The sequence below is a fragment of the Lactuca sativa genome, chromosome 3 (assembly GCF_002870075.4).
Source record: "Lactuca sativa cultivar Salinas chromosome 3, Lsat_Salinas_v11, whole genome shotgun sequence".
In the NCBI taxonomy this organism is placed as follows: domain Eukaryota; kingdom Viridiplantae; phylum Streptophyta; class Magnoliopsida; order Asterales; family Asteraceae; genus Lactuca; species Lactuca sativa.
The window spans coordinates 308,160,989-308,186,154 of record NC_056625.2 but is presented as its reverse complement, the minus strand read 5'-3'; the positions used below and the strand labels follow the sequence as shown (position 1 = coordinate 308,186,154).

At 36.0% G+C, this 25,166-nt stretch overlaps 1 protein-coding gene across 2 annotated transcripts; it reads right to left on the bottom strand.

Moving 5' to 3' along the window:
• Positions 1-15,077: 15,077 nt before the first annotated feature.
• On the bottom strand, positions 15,078-22,413 carry LOC111880789 (phospholipase D gamma 1-like). Of its 2 annotated transcripts, XM_052769603.1 has the most exons (11): positions 22,018-22,413; positions 20,218-21,912; positions 19,687-19,803; positions 18,688-18,882; positions 17,596-17,844; positions 17,447-17,515; positions 17,200-17,347; positions 16,788-16,936; positions 16,521-16,697; positions 15,691-15,888; positions 15,078-15,562 (listed from the first exon to the last, which is right to left on the bottom strand). In XM_052769603.1, the coding sequence occupies exons 2-11, from the start codon at positions 21,850-21,852 to the stop codon at positions 15,269-15,271; spliced, it is 3,231 nt and encodes a 1,076-aa protein (XP_052625563.1). In that variant the 5' UTR covers positions 21,853-21,912; positions 22,018-22,413; the 3' UTR covers positions 15,078-15,268. The 2 variants fall into 2 exon arrangements, with proteins under 2 accessions (XP_052625563.1, XP_023732972.3); XM_023877204.3 differs by having other exon boundaries at positions 20,218-22,413.
• Positions 22,414-25,166: the final 2,753 nt, after the last annotated feature.

The following is a 25,166-nucleotide window of genomic DNA, read 5'->3' as shown; positions in this document are numbered from 1 at the left end:
CTGTCCCTTCGGCTGTTATTACTTTCAGAACCGAACCTGTCCTTTCGGTTGTTGTTACTCTCTTGCAGCCTGACAGCACTTTTCTCTGATTTTGAATTTTTGTCATGATAAGAGAAATGGGCGTTTTGAGATTGCCAAAATTGTCTTCGCTCTTAGAGATTCTTTTTGTATCTCAGATTCCTTTGCTGCTTTTGATCCTTCACTTGTTTCGGCTGTCGGTGGATGTTGGCCTTTTGCTTCTGCTTCCTGTCAGCCAGTTCACTTTTAACAGATGATGTTTCGCTTGTAGAAGTGACTTCTTCTACAGGAACTTCTTTTGTACCACTAGTGCTTGGCACATCGAAGTTGTCAGGCTTGTTTAGTGGGTCTGGCACATATCTGTCTTTGGTTTTCCAGGACGTCCGCTCTGACAGACCAACAGTTTCGTCAGCATTATCTATAGGAGCAGACCAGAAAAACTCATCACAGCCATCTGCATTATCTTCGTTCACTATGGCGGTGAGTTCGGCTGTCTGATGTTCGGTTACTCATGTGACCTTATACACCTGATTTGGTGTTGTTCTCACCTTTTGGTACACAACAGCCTTTTCTTCAAGAATCGGGGACTTATTTTGGGACAAACGAGCAAACTCCACAGAATTTTCAGAAATAAGATTTTTGTGGTTTTCGGGTTCACTCTTGACAAACTCAGAACAGTCGACTTCATCCTCTACAAAAATTACGCTCATATCATCATCCTCATTAAGTTAAGATATGTTTTCAACATCAATTTTGTTTTCTGAACTTAAATTGGCATTCAACGAGTCAAATTTTTGTATGGTTTCGGTCCTTAGTTTCAGCTTATCGTTTTCATCTAAAAGGTTTTTCAGCATGTCCTTATGGTCCTTGGACTTTATGAAAGATTCAATTTTGTCCAGACCATACATATAAGTCGGATTCACATCATCAGACGAAACTACACTTTCGCAATTATATGCTTCAACATCGATTTCATCCTCCTTAAACTCAAGGAAGGGCAAAATCATGCGATGAATTTTCTGCCCTATTTCACAATTCAGATGAAGTTGAGTGATGTTATCATAAAGACGTTAGCAATTAAACAAAAAACATTTCTCTGTTTCAAAAGTTTTAAATTGTCTCTTTGTAAATAAATGTTTTCGTCCTTAGATTTAATCAGCTCCGACTCCTTCAGCTCTATCCACATCCTCCGTTCCTCACTCTTGGATGACACCCTGCTTATTTGGTCAGTTAGGTTAGAATTGGTGACCCGTGTTTGAGTTAAACAACTATCTAGATTTGAGATTCTTGAATTTAAGCTATTTAATTCTTTTTCATATGAATTTTGTGGGACTTTAAATGAAATAAAAAGAGATTGTACCTTCTTGATCAATTCATCAAGCTCATTGATCTGCACACTGAGAGGTTTTGCTGTGAAGCATAAGTCATCTCGCTCCTTGGTGTCCTCATTCCCACCGTCTGTATTGTATCCCCTCATGTGAGATACATCTGTCACCATCAAGCACTTCCCACTGCTTTCGTCACCTCTTGCAACATACGCCTTTCCATGAGATGGCTTCCTGACTTCATCATCCTCTGAGTCGGTTGACCAGACCTGCACGCCACCGAACTTATCATCCGCTGCCGAACCCTGTACAATTAAAACATTCATAGAAGGGTTAGTAGCAGCTTTCTTTCTCTTGATCTCTTCCAGCTTTTTCATCAACATAGCCTCTTCATCTTTTTCTTCATCTTTCTCTGCCATTTTCTTCAGAACACAGTCTTTGGCATAATGGTTCTTTCCTCCACAGTAGTAGCAGTTCACACCAGAATCTCCTTCAACCTTCGCCTCTTTCTTTAGTTCTTCTGCCTTCGGTTCCTCTCTGACCTTTTCAGAACTATAGCTTCCCTGCCAATTTCGGTTCTTATTGGTAGGGAACCTTTTCTTGATAAACCTCTTTGTATTAGACACCATCATTCCATATTCTTCAGGAGTAAGATCATAGTCTTCTAGGTTGAGATCTTCATCTTCTACCACATTTTTGCTTTTAGACAGGAGGGCCAAGGATCCCAAACTTGAGACAACATTCTTCTCTTGCATGACAATCTTTTCTTGAGATTTCAAGATTCCCACCAACTTGGCCAGTGAATAAGACTTGAACTGCTCATGAGCTTTAACAGTGGACACGACAGCTCTCCACTTGGATCTTAGGCCATTCAAAAAGGTGACTTTCTGTTCAATCAGCTTCCTTTCTATATCATGTTTGATCATCTTGCTAAGTAGATGATTGAAGCGATCGAATGTCTGAGTAACAGTTTCATCAGAATTCTGCTTAAATTCACCAAACTCAGACAAGAGCAACGTCTGAATGGAATGCTCCAAATCTTCATCTGTGGAATAAAGCTCTCGCAACCTATCCCAGATTTCTTTAGCGGTACTGCAGGAACTCACTAACCTGAATGTATCAGATTGAAGAGCGAATCAGATTAGTCTCAATGCTTTGATATTGCACTGAAACTTTTCCTTTTCGTCTTGAGCAACGTCTTTTACATCTTTTAACAGATCATTATATTCTTTCTGAGTTTTGATGATCTTTGATGTTCCTGAGTGAGCGAATGGTCCAAACACGATTGCTTCCCAAATAAGATATCCATTATCTTCAGATCCGATGACATAATCTTCAAAATGATGCGCCCAAACTTCGTAATCCTGGGTGTAAAGAATAGGAATCTTTGTCGTTGATCCAATGCTGTTTGAGATGTTGATGGGATAAGATTGTGACTCGTCCATGCTTGATCGTTTAACCTGTTTGAAAGATCAGACTTGTAATATGTAATATTAGGGCAAAACAAATAAATGCTGAGTTACGTCAATTATGGAATGACGGCTTCATAAATATCAGTTAATGCGGAATAACCCTAATCGCAAACTCTTTCACAGAAAAGATGTGTATCGATTACACAGCCTCCTGCTCTGATACCAATTGATGAGTTATAAAAACTCTTTGATCGATTAGATCTTCGTAACAGGTAAGTAAAGAACGTAAAAAGCAAGGAAATAAAACACAAGTATGGATCACAATGAGTCGAATGATTAGATTACTTAATCCTCAGCAGAGCTCGACTAAGAACTTCCGTTGTAGAGGACTTCTAGGGTTACAAAACAAGAACGACGAATATACTTGAAAATACTTCTCTAATCGTTTCTAATCATTACGTTATAGGATGCATGCAAGCATCTATTTATATTAAACCCTACAAAACTCACGGATGGACAGGCCCATTCCAGAGATAAACATTGGCCTAGCTAACGAGCCCAATAGAAGCAACACTAAGCTGGACCTAACATCAATAAAACCGAGCTCTTTCGGACCTTGTGTGATGGTAGGAAGTTACGGGAGGGGCTATTTCCGGCGGACATCGGGAGGCCGCCTTTGGGGGTGAAACTTCTTGGGGGAGCAATTAGTAGAGATGCTAGTTTCATTCGCAACCTAGCCATAAAGAGAGTCGAAAACGCTGTGAATTTGATGCACCTTCTTCCACAATTGTTTGACCCCCAGAGTGAGCTCCTTCTTCTTCAGTCTTGTATGGGTATTGATAAGCTTTTCTTTGTGTTGAGGACGTGCCAACCCGTTCACATGGAGGAGGCGGCAATATTCTTTGACAATGGATTGTGCGGGGCGATTGGGGACATTGTGGTTTGTGGGGGCCCTTTCTTTGGTGACATACAATGGCGAATTGCTTCCTTACCTATTAGGTTTGGGGTTTTGGGTTTATACTCGGCAGTAGAGGCTACCTCTTATGCTTTTGTTGCCTCAAGGGCCCAATCTTGGGTATTGCAAGACCACATCTTACGGGATAGCGGTATAAATGGTATGGATTCTGATTATGATTGTGCCTTGACATCCCTTCGCAACAAGCTTCCAGATTTTGACCTTAACAATTTTACTACTAAAGACACTGCCCCCCCCCCCTAAATCCCATAATACACTGGTGTGTAACGCCCCAATTCTGGTATGTTATCGAAATGATTATTTTTCAAGTTTTCAGAAGGAACTCGACGAGTCAGTAGCCAGACTCGTCGAGTTGAGTCGGGTTTTTGAGCACGTGTAAGTTGGCAACTCGACGAGTCCATATTCTGGACTCGGTGAGTCCGCCAGTCTGGATGAAACCCTAATTTCAAGGGTTTGCACCCTATTTAAACAACTTTTGGGGCCTCAAGTCAGCCCCCATCACCCCTCAGAGCATCATTCTCGAAACCCTAGAACCCTCTTAGCATTTTGTGTGATTTGGTGTGTTTCTTTGGAAGATTTTGAGAGAAAAAGGAAGGTAGATCAAGAGGAGAAGAAGGAGATCCTAGATCCTTGTGGAATTTCAGAATATAGTAAGGTATATCTTGGCCCTTTTCTGTTTCTATGCTTAAATTCCTTTTTTTAAAGCCATTAAAGCTATTCTTGAACCATTTCTTGGCTTGGTAGTAGCATAGAGGACTCATTGAGATGAATAGCCTTCAGATCTGGCTAGGTTTGAGTTCTAGAAGCTTAGATCTAGTACCTTTATGGAGCCATTTTGCATGAAAGCTCTAGATCTACTCTTATAGTGTGCTTTGAACCCTAAAACCTTCATTTGATGTTATTTACATGTAAAGTTGGAAACTTTACGTGTTGATCAAGCCCCCAAGAACCCAGATATATGAATGGAACGGAATGGTTTCAAGCAGAATCGAGTATATAGTGTTTGCATGTATACGACTCGGCGAGTCGTTCTTCAGACTCGGCGAATCGAGTCGCGAGTCCCCTGTTTTCCCCTTTTTCGAGTTATGCCGAGTGGAACCATTGAGTGAGAGATGGACTCGGTGAGCTAGAGGGTTAGACTCATTCGTGGAAGAACTCGGCGAGTCAATGCCCTGACTCGGTGAGTCCAAGGCAATCTTCTTATCTCAGGAACAAACTCGGCGAGTTGTTCATACAACTCGGCGAGTCACAGCTAGAGTGTTCATCTGATGAAGGAGAACTCGTCGAGTTGTTCATACAACTCGGTGAGTCGGATGCAGATTGTCGGAGTGTTAGTAACAAAGGGGAACTCGCCGAGTTTGTGCCAAAACTCGACGAGTAGTAGCAAGTAGAAGCAAGAAAGTGAGAGTAAGGACTCGACGAGTTGGTGGCCCAACTCGACGATTCAGGTCAACTGAATGTCGACTTTGACCGATAGGTTGACTTTGGCCAGGGGTAAGATAGTCATTTTTGTTGGGTTTTTGAGCATTCTAACACTTCCTAAGTGTACATGCAACCCTAAATACCTTGGATCTATGTTTTCTCTATTATACATGCAAATAAGAACTTCCAAGGTATTATCCTAATCTAGCATACAAAACAATAACTATAGCAAGATAGAATACATACCTCTTTGGTGTAGAATGTCTTCATGAAGCTTGAGTGCCTAGTGCCCCAAGTGTGACACCTCAAATGGAATCACAATCATCAAAACACTTAGAATAACTTGAGAGAATTCTACACTCTTCAAAATCGGCTAGCCCTTTCTTCACACACACTAGTGGCCGATTTTTCCTCAATAATAAGATGCTTATATAGTTACACAATTAGAATAAACTCTTAATTGTCATGGCCTTCCATTTCCTTGGATCCATGGGTACAAATACACCATGGAGCATCCATGGACCATCCTATGGGTTTAGCCCAACTTGATTATCCATGGAGCATTAGCCCACTATACAAGTATGGATGATTTACACAATCAACCCATATATTTAATTAGTCTTCTTTTGATCACTTAATTAATCCTAGATTAATTCTTGATCAATACTAATTAAATAATCTTATTATTCTTATTATTAATATACTAGAACTTATAATATATTAATAACCATAAGTGTCTTATTTCTCTCATTCAAGTGCATGATGGTATGCAACCCAAATGGACCATGCCGGGTCGGGTCAAGTCTTACCAAATATAGTTATGGACTTAGACATTAATCCAACAGTCTCCCACTTGGATAAGTCTAAAACTATTATTGCGTATGACTTCAGGAACCAACTGGCAATCGTAGCTCTCAAAAGCTTCTGTCGAACTCTGACCTTGTAGATGAACTCTGACCTTTGTCAGTGACTTGTCCATTAGATAAGGGATCATATATTCCTCCATTCTAGATATCATATGGACTGAGACATGGATTATAATCATTCTCTCTGTCCATTTGTTGTTTCCCGATTTCCGATTTATGACAAATGACTAATTGAACAAATCAAATCAGTCCTGGCCCGGCCGAGCACTTCCATTTGTCATCATCAAATCATCGAGGGGCCCACAGATATCGCTTTTATCCCGAAGGTAAAAGGAACGGATAAACTTCGACTCATATGGCTTGTTCTACTACTTGTTGAATCATACACAAAGGCACGTTTTATAGCACCGAGTTACCAAATGCGTTTTCGTGCTATCAATGTACTATCAACTCATAGTAACAACTCATATCTCTAGGTTTGAAGAATATAAGATATTATCGTCTCATGATCACTCGTGATAAAATCCATGAAGTGATTCCAATGAGCGCGGGTTGAATCCAATACTCAGAACTTATGAGCACTCATGATTGTTGTAGCCTTGTCCAACACCTTAGACCTCTACAACCCATCATGACAGTTTTAATTCATATCTACTTCCAAAATACGACCGACTGTGGATGGTTTGAATAACTTAGTCATTCCGGAAGAATAACCTAGTTTATTCGGGAAGTCAAAACATGCAAAGTGAAACACAATAATAATTGAATCCAATATGGTATCAACCCTTTGAACATAAATAAAACACCTTTTATTTATCACCATATGATTACACATTATTCATTGTACACTGTTTCAGCTATCAACTTTATTCTTGAATTTAAAACAATAGTTGTCCCATGCTCCAAGCATGTACACTATGTTTTTTTTTTCAAAACACTAGTCATGCCACACACTAAGTATGCATACTATGTTTGTCTATGATCTTTACTTTGTGAACTAGATCCATTGAACATAACTTCAATGGTTCTCTTTTCACACTCCCAAATCCTTACTGCAAATGCAAGAATTCCAAATTCATGCCATTTACTGGAATCTGTCAGATTCTAAACTTATATGCATTGATCCTCTTGTAATGATTATGCACAAAGTCATAAAGACTTGACAACAAACATTACAGATCATTCCAAAGGAGATCAACTCCTTGGAACCATCCTTCTTGCATTAAGTTTCCTTAATCTTACACAGAGTGAAAATTCTAACTTTGAAACATTTCCAGATTCCATTTTGACTATCACTTCTGAACAAGAGTTGCCTCCTTACAGATTATGTCAATATGGTCCTTCCAGAATTATCACTATACTTCCAACTGTCCTTGAGCAACCAATCTTTGGTAAACCTTAGATTGTCCTCGACAATTGTTTAATCCTTTTAGTCATATCCAGTTCTAAACCTTTTCCCTTCTTAATGCCCCAGGCATTTGGAAAATTTTAGAACGGATGATTATAGCACATGTAATCGATCCTATATCCGAAGCATATGGGACACGATTCATGATGTCTCACATAAAGACTAAACCAGTCTTTTGCTATAACATTTCCATTTCAATTTGCCAAGTTCTCATAATTCAGATTATGAAAAGGGATGCCGTAATCATAATCGAATTTTAGAACGAAAATAATGGACTCATATACAGAATTTCCTTATGTTGAGCCATTCCAACATGAAATTCATATATATATCCTTGACTAAATGATTAAAACCTCAGATCTAAACCTTATAGATTTGATATGAAGTATAATTTCCTCTCCCTTAATTATAGCAAAACAACTTTTTCCCAATTGAAATTTTTTGTTTTCTATAATTAACATTGCTAACTTGCAATACTTATCATAATTATCATGCTCCCACTAACATGATGATTATTAGCATAACACTTATGCTCCCACTAGCTTTGACATGTACTCAGAAATCAGCTGACTTTCTTACCAAAGTTCAGATTTCTGATACTAGATTGTTTTGATAAGTCTTTATCAAAATCATACACCTTCCCTTAGATAGCACACTTGTGTATCTAAACAATTATGAAGAGGGATGCCGTAATCATAATGTTTAGACCTTTTTGCCACTTCTCACAAGTCCAGGTTAGTGTGCCGGTTAACCACACGCGCTCCACTAACGACTTTGAGAATGCAAATATCACAATTGCTATCTAGATAAAATCTACTTAGTGAAAGTGTTTCCTCACCATCATTTTCATGAATCGGAGAGAAACCTTATGACACTTAGATTTATATGGTGTATGAGTTCCTACCCATATGAATTTGTCAAACCATAATCACAAGACAAAGATAATGACAAATCCAAAACCATATGGATTGAACTCAATCTTAACTTCTTGCCACCTGGCAGCTCAAGGGCCTGCCATTGCTTCCAAGTTGTTATGCAACAAACTGAGAACTCTAAGAACTCATATGCAAAGCCAACTTTAACTGGAATGGGCACTGATATGTCAACACAATAGATTATAAACCTCAAATTGTGTGCTAGAGAAGAACTTTAGGTTTTATTCTTGATTAGTTCTTGAGACTTTCAAGACCTTTAAGACTCCCACTGTCCTCTTGACATATAAGACTCCCTTGTCAAACATCCAAGAGATAGTGCGGATTCTAATCAAGAAAAACACTTTACCCAATTGGCCTAAGTTGGTCTTTGTTTTATCCAAAACATCACAACTTACCAATTTCAAATGTACAAGAGTAGAAAACTTTTACTCTTACATTTGACAAGTGTTTTAAACCTTCTTTAAGACATGTCACTCAAAAGACAATCTTGGAGTATGACTCTAAGACTTGTATTGGAACGAAGTATGACTCATCTTCTTGATTTAACCATTTCAACAATTCAAGTTCCTCTTCTTAGTCATAAGAATGCACTAAGATTTCCTTAGAGAACTAATTTTGATATGGTTTCTTAATCATTAAGATGATCACAAAACTGATACTAAAGTACTCTCCCATCTTTTCAGATTTGAGAAACTTTTATCCTTCTGCCTTATTTGATTCTTCTTATCGATCTTTAGTGGTGGACTTAATCAGTGCACAAGAATGTGTACTCGATCCCTAAGTCCTTTACTTGACTCACACATCCATGTGAACAAGTAATTAGTCTTAATTTTCCAAAACTTGAAAGTTCTCATTCATCATGCTATACAACTTGCATGATTCCAAGTTCCGGTCCAATTGAAACTTGGGTGATGAGAATCTTTCCTTATTTGGTAAATTTAGACATTACCACAAATGAAAGAATCAATTTCATACTTCCACTCTTGCTACTAATGGAATCTTATAAGCAACAAAAATTTCCACAGATGCCATTGTAAGGATATTTTAAAATAAATAAAATCAAAAATTTCCTTTTATTTTAAAGCTTTGCGGAAAAACTATCCTTACAATCCATATGAAAACTTGTTGTTATCTATTCCTAAGCAATATCTCATAACTCCTAAGAAGTAGCTCAAGAATCCGATTTTTCAAACTATGCGATAGAAATCCATCTATGCGATCTGATTCAGCATATTCTTCCTTTAAGTTTCTTCACTTTCCTTTGATTCTTAAACCATCACCATGCGACCCGGTCACATCATGTATCAAGAATCTCAGAATAGAAACTTAACAGAGTTAGATAGTGGATTTTACCTGAAGTAGAGTCAAACTTATTGACTTTAACATCCTTAGGTAAATTTGGCAGCTTCGCAACCAATGCCCTTTCTTTGGCAATATAAACATATGGACCCTTTGATAAAGATACACAGGACTATCACAGACTTAGCTTTTCTCTTTACCATTTGGTCAACCGAGTTGACTATGGCCGATCCCTTTCCATTGGGAAGAGAATGCTTTTCTGGATTTCCTGTGTCACTATTGTCAATGTCCATCAAGTTTTAAGGAAGTTGATCTTAACAAATAGATAAGATCATTAAGGGTCTTGTCATAGTCTGTTTCATAGGTGTTCCAAAAGAACTCACTATGTGACTTAGAAAGTAGTTGAACCACCAACTTTCTCAAGACTTTGACACCCAACTCTCCCGGCTTGTCAATATGTGACTACATCTCCAAGATGTGTCCACACCTAGACCTTGCCTTGCCAATAGGGCTTGAGTGACCTTAAACTTTTTTCAAAAACTTGTGGATTGGGGAGAATAATTGGAGGAGGAGAAATAAGTATGATATCCATGGGACATCATCTTCATTAGGAAACCTTGTTTCAAGAGATTTGGGAAGATCATAGGTGTCTATTACAGACATCTTTTGGGAGATATTCAAGATAATTGATTTAAAGTCCTTAATATGACACCCAATATGAAATATTAAGGCTAGGACCCAACAAACTATTTTATAACTTAGAAGAGGTATGCCGTAATCCAAGCTATAAAATATTTGAAGGTAGGTGAATGACGATTCACCAATTTCCACCAAGATAAACGAAATGTATTATTAGGTTTTAATTGGTTTTGAAACTCCTAGATCTTTGAGATTCATTGAACTTTTCAAAGGCATGTTTCAATCTCGAGTGTGCCCTTCAGGTTTTGTGACTGGGATGCCGAGGATCACAAAACAAGGTGTGAAGTAACCATGCAAATCACTTGGTACCCTTAATAAATTACCCCTCAATCGATGTGCCGGTTAACCACACACGCTCCATCGATACTATGATAAATATTAAGTCACCCTTTACCTACCTTGTTAAGTCCAAGTTAGTGTGCCGGTTAACCACACACACTCCACTAACGACTTAGACAAAGTGTAAAGTGTAATTTCATGGATTAGCACCTTATTCACATTTTTCCTAAGTAACTAAGATTGGGTATTATTACGAGTTTAGTTACTTAGTATTTTTTCATTAATACTTTTAATGAAGGGAGAATTCAAGTCCTATCAAACCCGTTCGGCTAACGACCCTCCACCAGTCAAGCAAGCGGTGGGTGAGAGTGGACACCCATTAAGTTGCCATTTTATAGGCAACAACCTTATACCCACCTTATAGACCGGCTTCGTGAATGAGGCGTACTAGCGGTAAGACTGACTTTACTCTTATACATATATATATTATTAACTTATAATATTATAAAGTATAAGGGTTGAATTTTAACTTTTAAAATTCTAAGGGCTAACTTGGAATTAAAGTATTCATTAGAGAAAACTTTACAAATTCCAAAACTTGAGGGCAAGTTTTGAAACTATTCAAAACTAATTAATTCCATAACTTATGTGTTTAAAGTAGTTTTAATCCAAAAACTCTTCAAGTTCCATAACTTGAGGACAAGTTATGGAAGACTTTAAACTAATAAAAGAATTAACTTTTCTTTATTTTATAACTTATGGAATTAATTAAGGTTACACCTTTTTTTTATTTTTATTTTATTTTATTAAATGAAGAGACTCTTGGTCCTCCATAACTTGAGGACAAGTTATGGAGTCATAAAACCATTTAATTAGAACTAGACTCTTCATTTTTGTAACCTTTGCCAATTTTTTATGAGTTTTATGATTCTTAAATGTGACTTTTCATATAACTTGATGACAAGTTACAAAAACACATTTTAGAATCAATTCTTAGATTAATTTGGATTAAAACCAACTATCACATAATTTTATTCATTAATCTAAATTCACTCATAAAACAAGGTAACACAAAAAAACTTTTGGTGATCCATAACTTATTCTTAAGTTATGGAATCCTTTAAAACATTAACACCAAATTTTGTAACTCCAAAAAAAACTTTGAATCAATTTTTTTTTTAAAACCTTTTCATATCCATAACTTATGGAGGTTTCAAAAAAAATAAAACTCTTTAGATCAAACTTTTAAAACTAATAAAATAATCATATTATTTTATCTTTTATTAAATTTGACCTAATTCAACTCATAAAGCAAATTATTCAAATTTTACAAATAATTAGTTTTTTCACAAGAACAAGTAATTATTTTAAAATTTGACAAACTTCATGTTTTTTTTCCTTTTTTTTTCAAGTTTGAAAATAAAATATTTGCATCAATATAACAGAAAACAACCCGTGGCTCTGATACCACTGTTGGGTTTTTGAGCATTCTAACACTTCCTAAGTGTACATGCAACCCTAAATACCTTGGATCTATGTTTTCTCTATTATACATGCAAATAAGAACTTCCAAGGTATTATCCTAATCTAGCATACAAAACAATAACTATAGCAAGATAGAATACATACCTCTTTGGTGTAGAATGTCTTCATGAAGCTTGAGTGCCTAGTGCCCCAAGTGTGACACCTCAAATGGAATCACAATCATCAAAACACTTAGAATAACTTGAGAGAATTCTACACTCTTCAAAATCGGCTAGCCCTTTCTTCACACACACTAGTGGCCGATTTTTCCTCAATAATAAGATGCTTATATAGTTACACAATTAGAATAAACTCTTAATTGTCATGGCCTTCCATTTCCTTGGATCCATGGGTACAAATACACCATGGAGCATCCATGGACCATCCTATGGGTTTAGCCCAACTTGATTATCCATGGAGCATTAGCCCACTATACAAGTATGGATGATTTACACAATCAACCCATATATTTAATTAGTCTTCTTTTGATCACTTAATTAATCCTAGATTAATTCTTGATCAATACTAATTAAATAATCTTATTATTCTTATTATTAATATACTAGAACTTATAATATATTAATAACCATAAGTGTCTTATTTCTCTCATTCAAGTGCATGATGGTATGCAACCCAAATGGACCATGCCGGGTCGGGTCAAGTCTTACCAAATATAGTTATGGACTTAGACATTAATCCAACAATTTTACCTCAGTGTTATTATCGGTGTTTGATTGATGGTACTTATGGAAATTGTAGCCGGGGTGAAACCGAAGACGCAGCAGTCAGATTCCGAAGCAGTTCTTTCAGAAGCTAGGCTACGAGGTGAGTTTCCTTCCAGTAGGAACGGGTCTACGGCCACAATGTCGACCTGATTAGTTAGCAGTAGTTTCCGGACTCGGTCCGATGCAGTAGTTAGTATGTTTGATGCCTTCGTGGCTCAGACAGGATTTATGTGTTATGTGTTCCGGGCTACGGCCCGATGCAGTATGCAGTATATGTGTGTTCATGCTAGTTGATATGTTTATGTTATGCTTTGTTCAGTTAGTTCCGGACTTTGGTCCGATGCAGGGGCAAGGCCCCAGTTAGTCCGGAATTCGGTCCGATGCAGGGGACAAAGTCCCAGTCAGTTTCCGGACTTTGGTCCGATGCAGGGGGCAAGGCCTCAGTTAGTACGGACTTCGGTCCGATGCAGGGGACAAGGTCCCAGTCAGTTTCCGGACTTCGGTCCGATGCAGGGGGCAAGGCCCCAGTTAGTCCGGACCTCGGTCCGATGTAGTGGGCAAGGCCTAGTATGTGATTTATATGTTTGTATGGTATGTGGTAGTTTGGGGGAGCTCACTAAGCTTCGTGCTTACGGTTTTCAGTTTTGGTTTCAGGTACTCAGTTTTCAAAAGAGGAGCTCGGGAAGATTGCAGTGCAAACACCATAGTCAGTTAGCCTGGGAATGTTTTACTATGATAATAAGATTATGTTTTGAATTGATACTCGGAAACTATGTTATGACTTATGATACGATTTTTATAAATATGGTTTTAGTAATGTTTTAAAAGAATTTTTTTTAGCCGTGATTTTTGGGTCGTTTCATGGTGAGTGTCTTTTTTCATAAAATTGTCCAAGATATGGAAGTGCATTTCGACATGACGGCTTGGCAGAAAGCGGTTTTCCAGTGCTTACGTGCACCACATGCTCAAGATTTTCTTCTAGCTATCCCTATAGATGGGCTTGGCCAACACATGTCTCCCATGGAGTATCGTACTATTCTCAAATATCGACTCATGATTCCCATTTTCCCAGCTGACGAGATATGTCCTGTGTGTCGCAAGGCATGTTTGGACTCTTTTGGGGAGCATGCAGTTCACTGTAAAGAACTCCCGGGGTTTAAATACAGGCACGATATGGTTAGGGATGTCTTGTTTGATATATTTAAGCGTGCCGGGGTTTCCGCTAAGAAAGAGACACCTGTTAATTTCTTGACTGACCCGACAGAAGGAAGGTCAACCCTCAGACCGGCTGGCATTCTGATTTTTGGATGGGTCGGAGGGAAACACGCATGTGTGGATCTTACAGGGGTATCTCCTCTCGTGGGTCTGAGGGATGGGGGTTTCACAGCGGGATATGCTGCTTTAAAAGCAGCCACATGCAAAGTCACCAAACATGAGAGATCGTGCCTAGAAAATCAACACGTGTTCATACCATTTGCATTTGATACGTTTGGTTTCCTCGCACCGGATGCCGTAGAGCTTCTTAAAAGAGTACAACGAATCATGCATAGTAATGTTATATCACATAGATCTTCGGATGTAGTCTTTAAAAGAATTAACTTTACCATTCATAAAGGCTTAGCGGCACAACTTGTTGCCCGTTTGTCATCTCACTCATTGTACGATGATAATTAAAAAGTTGGTTATATTATTAATTACTTAATTTACTCCAAAAAAAAAATCTAGTTAGTAGGTTTTGATATTAGGGTAAAATGCATAATACATAACGTACCAATTACTATTACTTTTTTTTTATCTACTCAACTATTACTTTTTGTCTAGTTAGCCACTCAATAACCATAAAGAAAGTAATAGTTTTGTGATCAAATCAACATAAATACATAATGATGAAACTAAATTACGATTGTATTTATTTCAATTTTTCTTTTTTCAAAACGGATAAAATTGATTTTCTTAAATGATAAAATTGTAATGGTTTGATCACTACACACAATATGAAAATATGAAATCTTCCAAGAACATAGAATTTATAAAACCTAGTATGTGTTTTAATGATTTGCCTATAAACCAATAAATGTCCATTTCAAACTTCCATAAACCCGAAATCCTAAACCTTCAAAATGATATTTTGCATCATAAACTGGTGAAACTCAAACCATCCCTAGAAACTACATATACCAAAAAGCACAAATTCAAAAGATTTATTTAAATATAAAGAAAGGGTACTCAAATGTACACAATCAACAAATATAACATAAAGAACAAACTATTTAATTTGCATACAATAAAAAACTATACACATCATAAACTCTATCAAAAAATTGGAATATGAAGAAACCCTACATCTTGAAAAGTCAAACTTGTCAAAAAAAAAAAATCATCAAATAGTCAAATTCTCTTGAATCCCAAGGAAGGAGCCGACGATTTGGCCACCCACATCGGGGAAATTTTCAAATCCGGGAAGAGATTTGACTTTTCCTCTTCGGTCAACCTCAACGGGGTATTTCAAAAGATGTCCCCTCATTTCTGATATTTGATCGGATGCAAATTGTTTCCAATTAGCTTCGGATAACGATCTGACGTGGCGCACACATTCCAGAGATTCCGGTTGTGTAAAACGATCGTCCACGTGGCCAAGATGTTCTGCCCATAGCGACATTCGGTATCCGTATACCTACAAAAAAACACGTGTCATGTGATTCCATTCCATCAAACAATCAAACAAAACAAAGAGTTTTTTCTCATTCCAACGGAATGAGCGATTCCATTCCCTTGGCAATTTGAGAATTAATTTTTTTTTACCTGTCCTAGTGGATTGGCGTGTTTTATTGCCCAAGTATGATGAGGTTGATAAGCTCCCATTGCAATTTCTGTATCTCTTGTTCCCTCCATAGACCGTTGATTTATGTTTGCAGATCCGATAATTACATACTCATCATCAACTATCATGCCTTTTGAATGTACATATATCATGAATCTCCGGCTTTTACGAGAAAGTCCCTATAATAATAATAATTTATTTTAAAAATAAATGTAATCATTTCTTTGCTATGAAAAATAAATGTGAGAAAACATAACAAATATGTGAGGGTCAATGTTGCAAAACAGGTAATTGTTAGGGGGTGTTTTGGATGTTTGTAAATAAATACTGATTCTGGTCATTTAGGATTAAATTTGTTGAAAGTGGGACCAATAATCACATTTATTCTCCTTATTTCATGAGACAAAAAAAGAATTTCTGAATAAACAGAATCTAAAAATAAAGTTTGGATTTTAATGTTTTAGTTTCCTTTAATAGGAGGTACTAATTCATTTGTTTATTATAGTATCCTACTTTTATTTCTTTCTGCTACAAGTTACAACAGTGTATTTTCATTTTTTTTTTTGCCTATTAAGGCATTGTAGATTGAAAACTCCACCCAATTATACATTGTATTTATAACTTTTATTTTTCTTATTGGAAAAATTGTACTTTAAAAACTGCATTGTATTTGGATGACATTGTTATAATTGGTTAGATTTTTCAAATTATAATGCTGTAAATAGGAAGAAATAAAAGTATAATCTTGTAGTTTACAAAAAAATGAAAGTAGATTACTAATTCTTGAAAAAGTCAAAGAGTCAAACGAGACCTGAGGAGTATTTCCTGTAGAAGGGCTCTCATCGCCTAAATTATCATCTGGACCAGAAGCTTCACGGTTTCCAAGACAAAAGAAATTCAAATAATCTTGTGCTGAAAATGACCCCTCAAGCCCAACTTCCTCCAAAGCCTTGTAAATCGTCTCATACATCATTTGCATCGTCTTGTTCTGCAATTTTTTTTTATTAAAAAAAAAAAAAGAAACATTTTTAATTGCATTTGTAAGCAAGTAGGTTGCTATTTCTTGCATTTAATATACCTGCCAAAAAAGAATACGTTGTGTAGCAGAGCCCGTAGGGACGCCCTCTGGCCACATAGGGATGATGATATACACTGCAAACCTTTCGTGTGCTTTGATTTTACTTGCGATTTTAAGCGCAATCTCCATTGGTATCAAATTGTTGGCACCTAACAAACATAATCAATTGTATATATGAAAAACTTCATTTACCAAATCTTCATCTCCATATCATGCAACTATCTATCTGGCACTGATACACACAATAGAACCAGGATGGTACATTGTGTGGTATGTACCAGGCCTGATACATTCTACCAGGCCTGGTACATGTATTAGGCTTGGTACAGTGTGTGTACGAGGCCTAGTACAGTATGTGCCTGATAAAAAAGAATTATCAGGCACATGCATAGATAAAAGAGAAGTTTGTTACCCAAGTCTTTATAGGAACTCCAATTGTATGATGATCCAATGAAGTATTGATTCTCGATATAAATAAAATGTTGTGCAGAACGAATAGCTTTCACGTATGCCGAATGTATGCTCATATCAATCATCACATTCTTCCCACAAACCAAATTCTGTTTATAAATCCATCAACAACATTTTCATTTTATATTTCATATTTAATATTTTCTTTTTCATATAGGATAATAAATTTTAATCAGTATATCTCACACCTTTTCTGCAGCTAACCTCGCATCCTTTGGAAACCCTTTAACCGAATTTGAATCGATTGAACGGAAAATCTACATTAAATAAAGAAAAAGGTTATAAATGTGGGCTAAATTGATATATTTTGAAAAAATAAAATAAAAAAATTATTTACCTGTACATGCCAGCCTTCGGGATCTTGATCACTAAAGGAAGGTTGAGCATGTACACCCAAAAGTTCGGGTACCCTTTCTATTCTAAGTAAAGCATCATCATATGAAGTTTTGAGTTTTTTAAAACCATGAGGCTTTGAAGCTTTTAGCCATCTTTCTTCAAAGTTACTCATCACATCATATGCTGCTGGACCATCGATTTTACTATGCATGTCATGCCATGGTTCTCTTGGACAACCCGCAAAATTACCCTGATTATAAAAATAAAAATAAATAAATAAATAAATATATATATATATATATATATATATATATATATATATATATATATATATATATATCTTCTCATAACTCGTAAATAAATAATATCTTGCAAAAGATAATATTAATAAGGGAAAATGGCAAGAAAGCAACCGTGATATCGAGTATTTTTGCATTTTTGAAAAAACAAAATATATATCTTTTATGGAAAAACTTGAAGCTATCTTCCTTTTAAGCTTTTTTCGTTCAATTTTACACATTGGATTCATTAGAAATAGAATGTTACATATCAATTTTTACATGTATGGGTTGAAATTGCCACCTCTAATGATGGGAGGATGGGAATAAACATAGTTAATTTAAAATGTTTCTTACATATACGTAAGATTGATGTATCTTATTAAACAGATAAGGTTGTACAAAATAAAATAAAAAAAAAATTAAAATCAAAGTTCTTGAATAGCAGTAGAAAAAAGGCCACAATCGATTTTTGAATTTTCTATTTGTGAAATTAGATATAACCATTATATTTTGGGCAATTATGCGGTTTCATTTTTCCAATAAATCAATAAAAGTTTCAGATATTTAAACATTATGACTTGATAAATATAAACTTGTCAAAATGGGTAATCTGGAAAATTACCTGTGAAATATAGAAATATAACAGGTCAAAATGGTTCATTTGGAAAAATGTCAAACTTTTAAGTTGCCCTTTTCGTTATAAATAGAAGTATATCAATAAGTGATTCAAATGTAATTCTCATCTAAAATAACTCATTGAATTAATCAAACTAAAAGTCAAGAAAAAATGAAAAAGATATTGGATTAATCACCGTGAAAGTAGGGTTATGAAAGTCATCTGCATGAACTGTTGAAAGACTTCTAAACAAAGGATGCTGTGGAGTATCATATCTCCCATCACATAAGTCAAGTCCTCCAACAAAAGCCATAATTCTTCTTTTACCATATCCAGCATCAGTATCAACAATCACTGTTTTTTGGTGGTGTGTATAAATAGTTCCAACTTCCTAAAACACATTTCAAAAAAAAAATCAATCTTAGAAAAAAGGGTGTGAATTAGTAGTTTCACTTTACTTGAAGCTTTTGTAAGTGTTGTAATAGATGAACGATGTTTAAAAAGTATTTGAGAAACGAAAGAAGACCTGGGAAAGTGGAAAAAAGTCGGATAAATGAGGGCGTATTTGTAAAAAGTTAGGACTTAATGAGGGCGTATTAAGTAGTTCTTTCTGCATTAGGTTAAAAAAGAAAACCTATATATAGCTTACTGGATTAAGTCATATCTCATTAAGTAAAAAAGCAAAATATATAAAAAGGTTGAAACTTTTTCCATAAAAGGTACAACTTTTTGTGTAAAAAAAAATAAGAGAACATTATAAAGGATATTGTTTGAATTTTTTTTTTTGAGAAAATGATGGTACACTAGGTAAAATCAAAAAATAAAATAAAAATAAAAGAGGATATGTTTGTAAAAGAGAATTTAATGGGAAAACTTTCTTTATTAATAAGTCCTTTCTGCATTAGGTCAAAAGGAACACCCATATACAGCTTATTAGATTAAGTCATCTCTCCATTAAGTATAAAAAAGTTGAAACTTTTTTTATAAAAAATAAAAGTTTATAAAAGTACAAAGTACAAACAGCCAGAGCTTTATAAAAGGTGCAACTTTTTTATATCTTCGAAAAGATTTCTACTTATAAAGCTATCAAAGTTGCATACTTTATACTTTAGAGAATATACATTCTATACTTACAATCTTTTTTTTTATTTTTAAATATATTAAATATATTCTACATTTAAGAATTCCTGCACACCTGTTTCTTCACCCAGCTGTGTCTTTTTCCAGCCATACGAGGAACAAGCAGCACTTGCACTGAAGAATGCTTAAAAAAATGCCGAGTTTCTTCATCATGAGTAGCCATAAATCCATCCTGAAAAACAAAAAAAAAATATATATTAAGCCCAAAAATTTCAAAAGTCCTATATTAATGCTAATTTTCAAAATTAACCATTGGTTAAATTGGAAAGATGTCTGAATCAATTATAGTTTTATTGAAAAAAAATAAAGTATAAGTGATGTATACTGAATAAAGCTTTGAACTTTTTTTATGTATATTAAATAAAGCTTTGATCTTTGTGATGTACATATTTTCAATTCTTATGGGGCCAAATGACTAAAAGGTCCTTTTATATCAACATATTTACAAAATTAACATTAAGCCCAAAAACTATAATAGCTTAAACAACCGATTATCCGATTCTGATTATTCGGGTCATAATTATCACTTTCAAAATGTAAATCCAAACACATGTTAATGAAGATTATAAGGAAAAAAAAAACTTACCATTTTGAACCCCAAAATGTTCCTTGAAGTAGGATCATCCCAAACAAGAAGCAAAACCCTAACACCTTCTTGTGACTTCAATTTCAAAAGCTCACCAAGGGTATATTCGGGAAAACTACCAACCCCACGTACAAGTCTCACTTCATGCCACACAGACCACCCTGTTATATAAATCAGATGTCTTGCTTTACTTATTGCTTCAAATATATCATTCCAACAAGTCCCATGAACATAATGCATTCCTTCATCAAGCCTAAAATCTGGTAAACTCCCATTATGCACATGTGCATCTTGATATAAAGTCACCCTCCCCCCTCTTCTTAATGGAAAATATGTCCCTGGTACCCCTTCTGGATTCACTCCAACTCCATTATGATAAAAACTCAAATTCTCCATTGAAATGTATTGAATTGAAAGCCCTAAACCAGCTCCATTCTTACAAGGTCTTCCATTTGTTCCAATCAGTGGAAAAAACCCTTCGATTCTTGTTCCTGAATACAGATCTTCAACTGGGATTGCAACAACTCCTATAAGTTGTGACCCCACAACATCACTATCTTTAACAAGAAAATGAATTTCAGCTGCATGATGTGCAACAGGTACATTAAAATGTTGCTTCCAAATTGGATTCTCACTGTTGGAAATCACATAAGTTCTTCCAATCACAGCACTTGTCACAGCTATGGAAACATAAGGGTCACTGGTGATTTTGCTTCGGGTTCCAGGAAATCGATTGAAAAAATCCCCCATTGTTTTATGAAACATATCCATATTTGGAAGGTTTTTTGCTTCGTGTATCCATATGTCCAAATTCCCATGTAGAAGGAGGACTTTTAATGCCTTTTTTGAAGGCCCGAATGATACTATTTGGTATTGTTGATTGTTTTGTGGGTTTATGAATGAAGGGGCGTTGTTGAGAGAGGGTGTTTGAGATAGATCAAGAGAGTTGCTATGTAAAAGAGGCACCTCAGGATTTGAAGAATGCCCATGAAAACTATGACTTGATAAAGATTCGTTTGTAATCACACTTGGATAGATTGGAGGGGTGACTGGCGGTGTTTCTGCTGACGTGGCGGCGGGTGCAGGTGGTGATGCGGGGGCGGATGGTGCAGATTCAGATAAAGAGAGTTGAGATAAATGATGATCTATAGGCGGGTAATAGATTGGAGCAGAGAGTGGTGGTGTTTCACCACCACCACCACTACTATCTTGGTGGTGGTGGTGGTGGTGATTAGTCGGTTGAGCTTCAGGAGGTGGAAATGGAGGAGGAAAGGTTTCTTGATTGTATTGTGGTGGGGGAGGGTAGCCATATCCAGGGTGTTGGTATGGAGGTGGTGCACCGGAAAATGGTTGTGGAGGAGGGTACCAGTATTCCTGTGGGGTTTGTGGTGGTGATGGATGTGGATATGAGTATTCCGATGGAGTTTGTGGTGGTGATGGATGTGGGTATGAGTATTCCGGCGGGGTTTGTGGTGGTGATGCATGTGGATATGGGTGGGGATAAGGTGGATATGGAGATGAATTTGAAGGTGGGTATTGAGGGTAATTGGAAGGTGGTGGATATGGGGAAGAATTAGGATTATATCCATAAGGGTATGGATTGTATTGAGATGAATGATTATAATTATTATCCATTCAATAACGCTGATCTTTTGTGTTCCAAATTTTCAAAAGCATTGGGGAAGAGGCGAAGAGCTGAATCAAACTTAGGGTTTTTAATTACAATAAATCTAGCAGAACCTAATAAGCTTAAAAAGCTCAAATCCAACAAACAAACAGAATTTTGAAACGGAGAAATACCTCTGAATTTCTTGAAACAGGGAGATCTGGTAACTGATATTTGATCTAAGATATTAGATATCGAAATGGGAAAACGGGTAATTGCGATAATAAACGCGTATAGAATTCACCAATCGAAATTACCACGAAATCGTCTTTGTTACGATATGCATTTCGGCGGAAGCATTCTAACCTCTAAAATGGCGATGACGATGTTGATGTCTGTGAATTGTCAAACCTGAAAGATTCAAGAAGTCTGAATTCTTGGTAAACAACATAGCAACTCTCCAATTCGTATTTCAAAGAGATGTTTGTAGTATTTTGTTCTAGAACGAATCAAGTTACCCTGGTTACAACAGAAATTTAATAGTTTTATGTAATTCTATTCATGTTTACAAGTAACATGTCTCGATCAGACAAGACGAGTGTTGCAAAAAACCTGCCACGCGTCATAATAAATGCAACATGTCCATTGTCTAAGAAGAACATTTTCATAAAAGAATATCAAGGAAACTTACTTAAAATGGTAAGATGTTTTTGATTTGTATATTTAGTCATGGAGATTTTTTTCCACAAGTGTCATTGAATTTGTTTGAACTCTTCAAGAAAACATTCTTATTTATGGTCTGATATCATTGGTTTAGCCGATTTACGACGTATTTGACCGCTCCGACAAGACTATGGTCATCTTCTCCGGTTTTTATGACTTTTCCGACATATTTGGCAGTATTCTCTCACTCTCTCTCTTTGTTTTATTTTCTCTCTTTCTTTGATACAAAGATTAACACCCACATCATATATCTTCTAGATTCAAGAACACATACACAAACAAAGATGAATATACACATCAGATTTGTTTCATATTCAAGGTTTTGTATTATCTCTTTCTCTTTATTTCTTCTCTTTTCTCATGAACTCAAGAACTCCAGATCGAGCTTTGAAAATCGAACTTCATACATACATCATATATTGTTTATGATTTTGGGTTTTTGAGTTTTAGGGTTTATGATTTTTGGGTTGGAAGATTTGTAGGGGATACAACTGAAGGGTTTTATGCATTCTAACACTCATAAGGTGTACATGCAACCCTAAATACCTTGGATCTATGTTTTCTCTATTATACATGCAAATATCAATTTTCCAAGGTATTGTTCTAACTAGCATAATATGAAGTACATATAATATAAATTATAGTAGAATTACATACCTCTTTGTTGTAGCTTGATTCCATGAAGCTTAAGAGCCTACTGCCTCAAGTGTGACACCTCAAATGGTTCACACAACATCAACAACATCTTGGAATAACTTGAGAGAAAAGGTTCATATTCTCAAATCGGTTAGCCCTCATGTGTATACACACTAGTGCCAATTTCTTGAGCCATGGGGTCCTTATATATTGTGGCTATTAGGGTTACACCACGTAACTCATGTCTTTCCATATTCTTCATGCTCCATGGGTTAAAACCTCCATGGAGTATCAATGGGTTACTTACTCCATGGGTTTAGCCTAACAAGAAGAACTAGGGCTGTCAAAATTGTACCACGGAAAACCAACCAACATGCTACCAACCGAACCAAGAAAGTTGGTAGCCAACATGTTTGGTTGGTAGTATCGTACCAATTGAACAATCTTGGTACGGTAATGGTATACAATTTTGAATACCATGGTAATTCGGTACCAACCAATTCATATATATATATATATATATATATATATATATATATATATATATATATATATATATATATATATATATATAAACAAAATCGTATATTTCAAATTTTCAATTGTCAATTGTATTTAGTGTTTAGAGTTTTAATAACGTTATATAAGTTATTTGGTTGCATTAGTCGATAGTTATTAACACGTTAAAACACAAAACTAAAATGTTATTTTAACGTTACTTTAATAGAATTACTTTGTAAATTAAAAGAACTACATAACCTATTTCTTTACTAAATATCAAAATTACCCGATGTATTTTCTTATTTTAAAATCTTACAATAGAAAAATAAAATAAGTCGGTATATACCATTACCAATTTGTACCAACCAAACTTGTTGGCAGCCAAATATATTGGTACCAAATATATTTGGTACGGTACTGGTAGCAATTTTTTTATACCAAGTATAGTTGGTACGGTACACGGTTTAAGGAAAAACGAATTGGTACCGTACCAATTCCACCCCTAAGAAGAACTATGGATCATAAGCCTACATATATAAGAATGAATGATTTACACAATCAATCCCCATATATTTAATTAGTCTCCTTTTGATCACAAAATTAATTCCAAATTAATTCTTGATCAATACTAATTAAATAATATAATTTCATATAAATATATTAGAACTTATAATATTTCAACAAATCATAAATGTAACACCCGGATTCCTAGGTATATTAATTATTCCTTTATTTTTTTGGAGGTTGAGAGTGGACTCGGCGAGTTGGTGTTTAGACTCGCCGAGTATGGTCGCGGATTCGTATCCGGGTTCACAGCTGGACTCGACGAGTTCATGAGTGGACTCGGCGAGTCCACGCTGTTTAATGAAACCCTAATTTCCTGGGTTTGGGACCTATTTAAAGGCCCTTAGGGCCGTCATTTGCGGCTACCAAACCCCAGAGAGAAACCCTAAGAGATCTGGAGCGTTTGTGAGGAAGGAGAGGCCATTCTTGATCATTTTGTTGGTGTATTTGCAAGGAAGAGGTGACCAAGGCAAGAGGAGGCTGAAGGAGGTGCGATTCTGGTGATTTCAGAGTTCATAGACTTCATATTGAGGTATTTATTCGGACCTTCTTCAGATTTGGTGTTGATCCTTAGAGTTAGGGTTTTCTAACCCCTTTAAAGGATGGATATATGGAGCAATTGGTCCCCTCTCGAGTCTATGATTTGGATCTGGACCCAAAGAGGTCCAGAGACCTTAACCCTTGGAGCTTTATGAGTTATTTTGGGAGCCATGAACTTAGGATGTTATTTTTGGGGCTAAATCACCAAGTTAGACCATCTAGATGTTTTATGAGTGTCAAGGTCTGAACTTTACGTGATTATCATGCTTGGGAAGGTCAGATCTATGGATTAAAGGAACAGATCTGACCTCAGGAGGTCTATGGAGTTTGTACATGGCATGAACTCGCCGAGTCCAAAGATCAGACTCGGCGAGTAGGG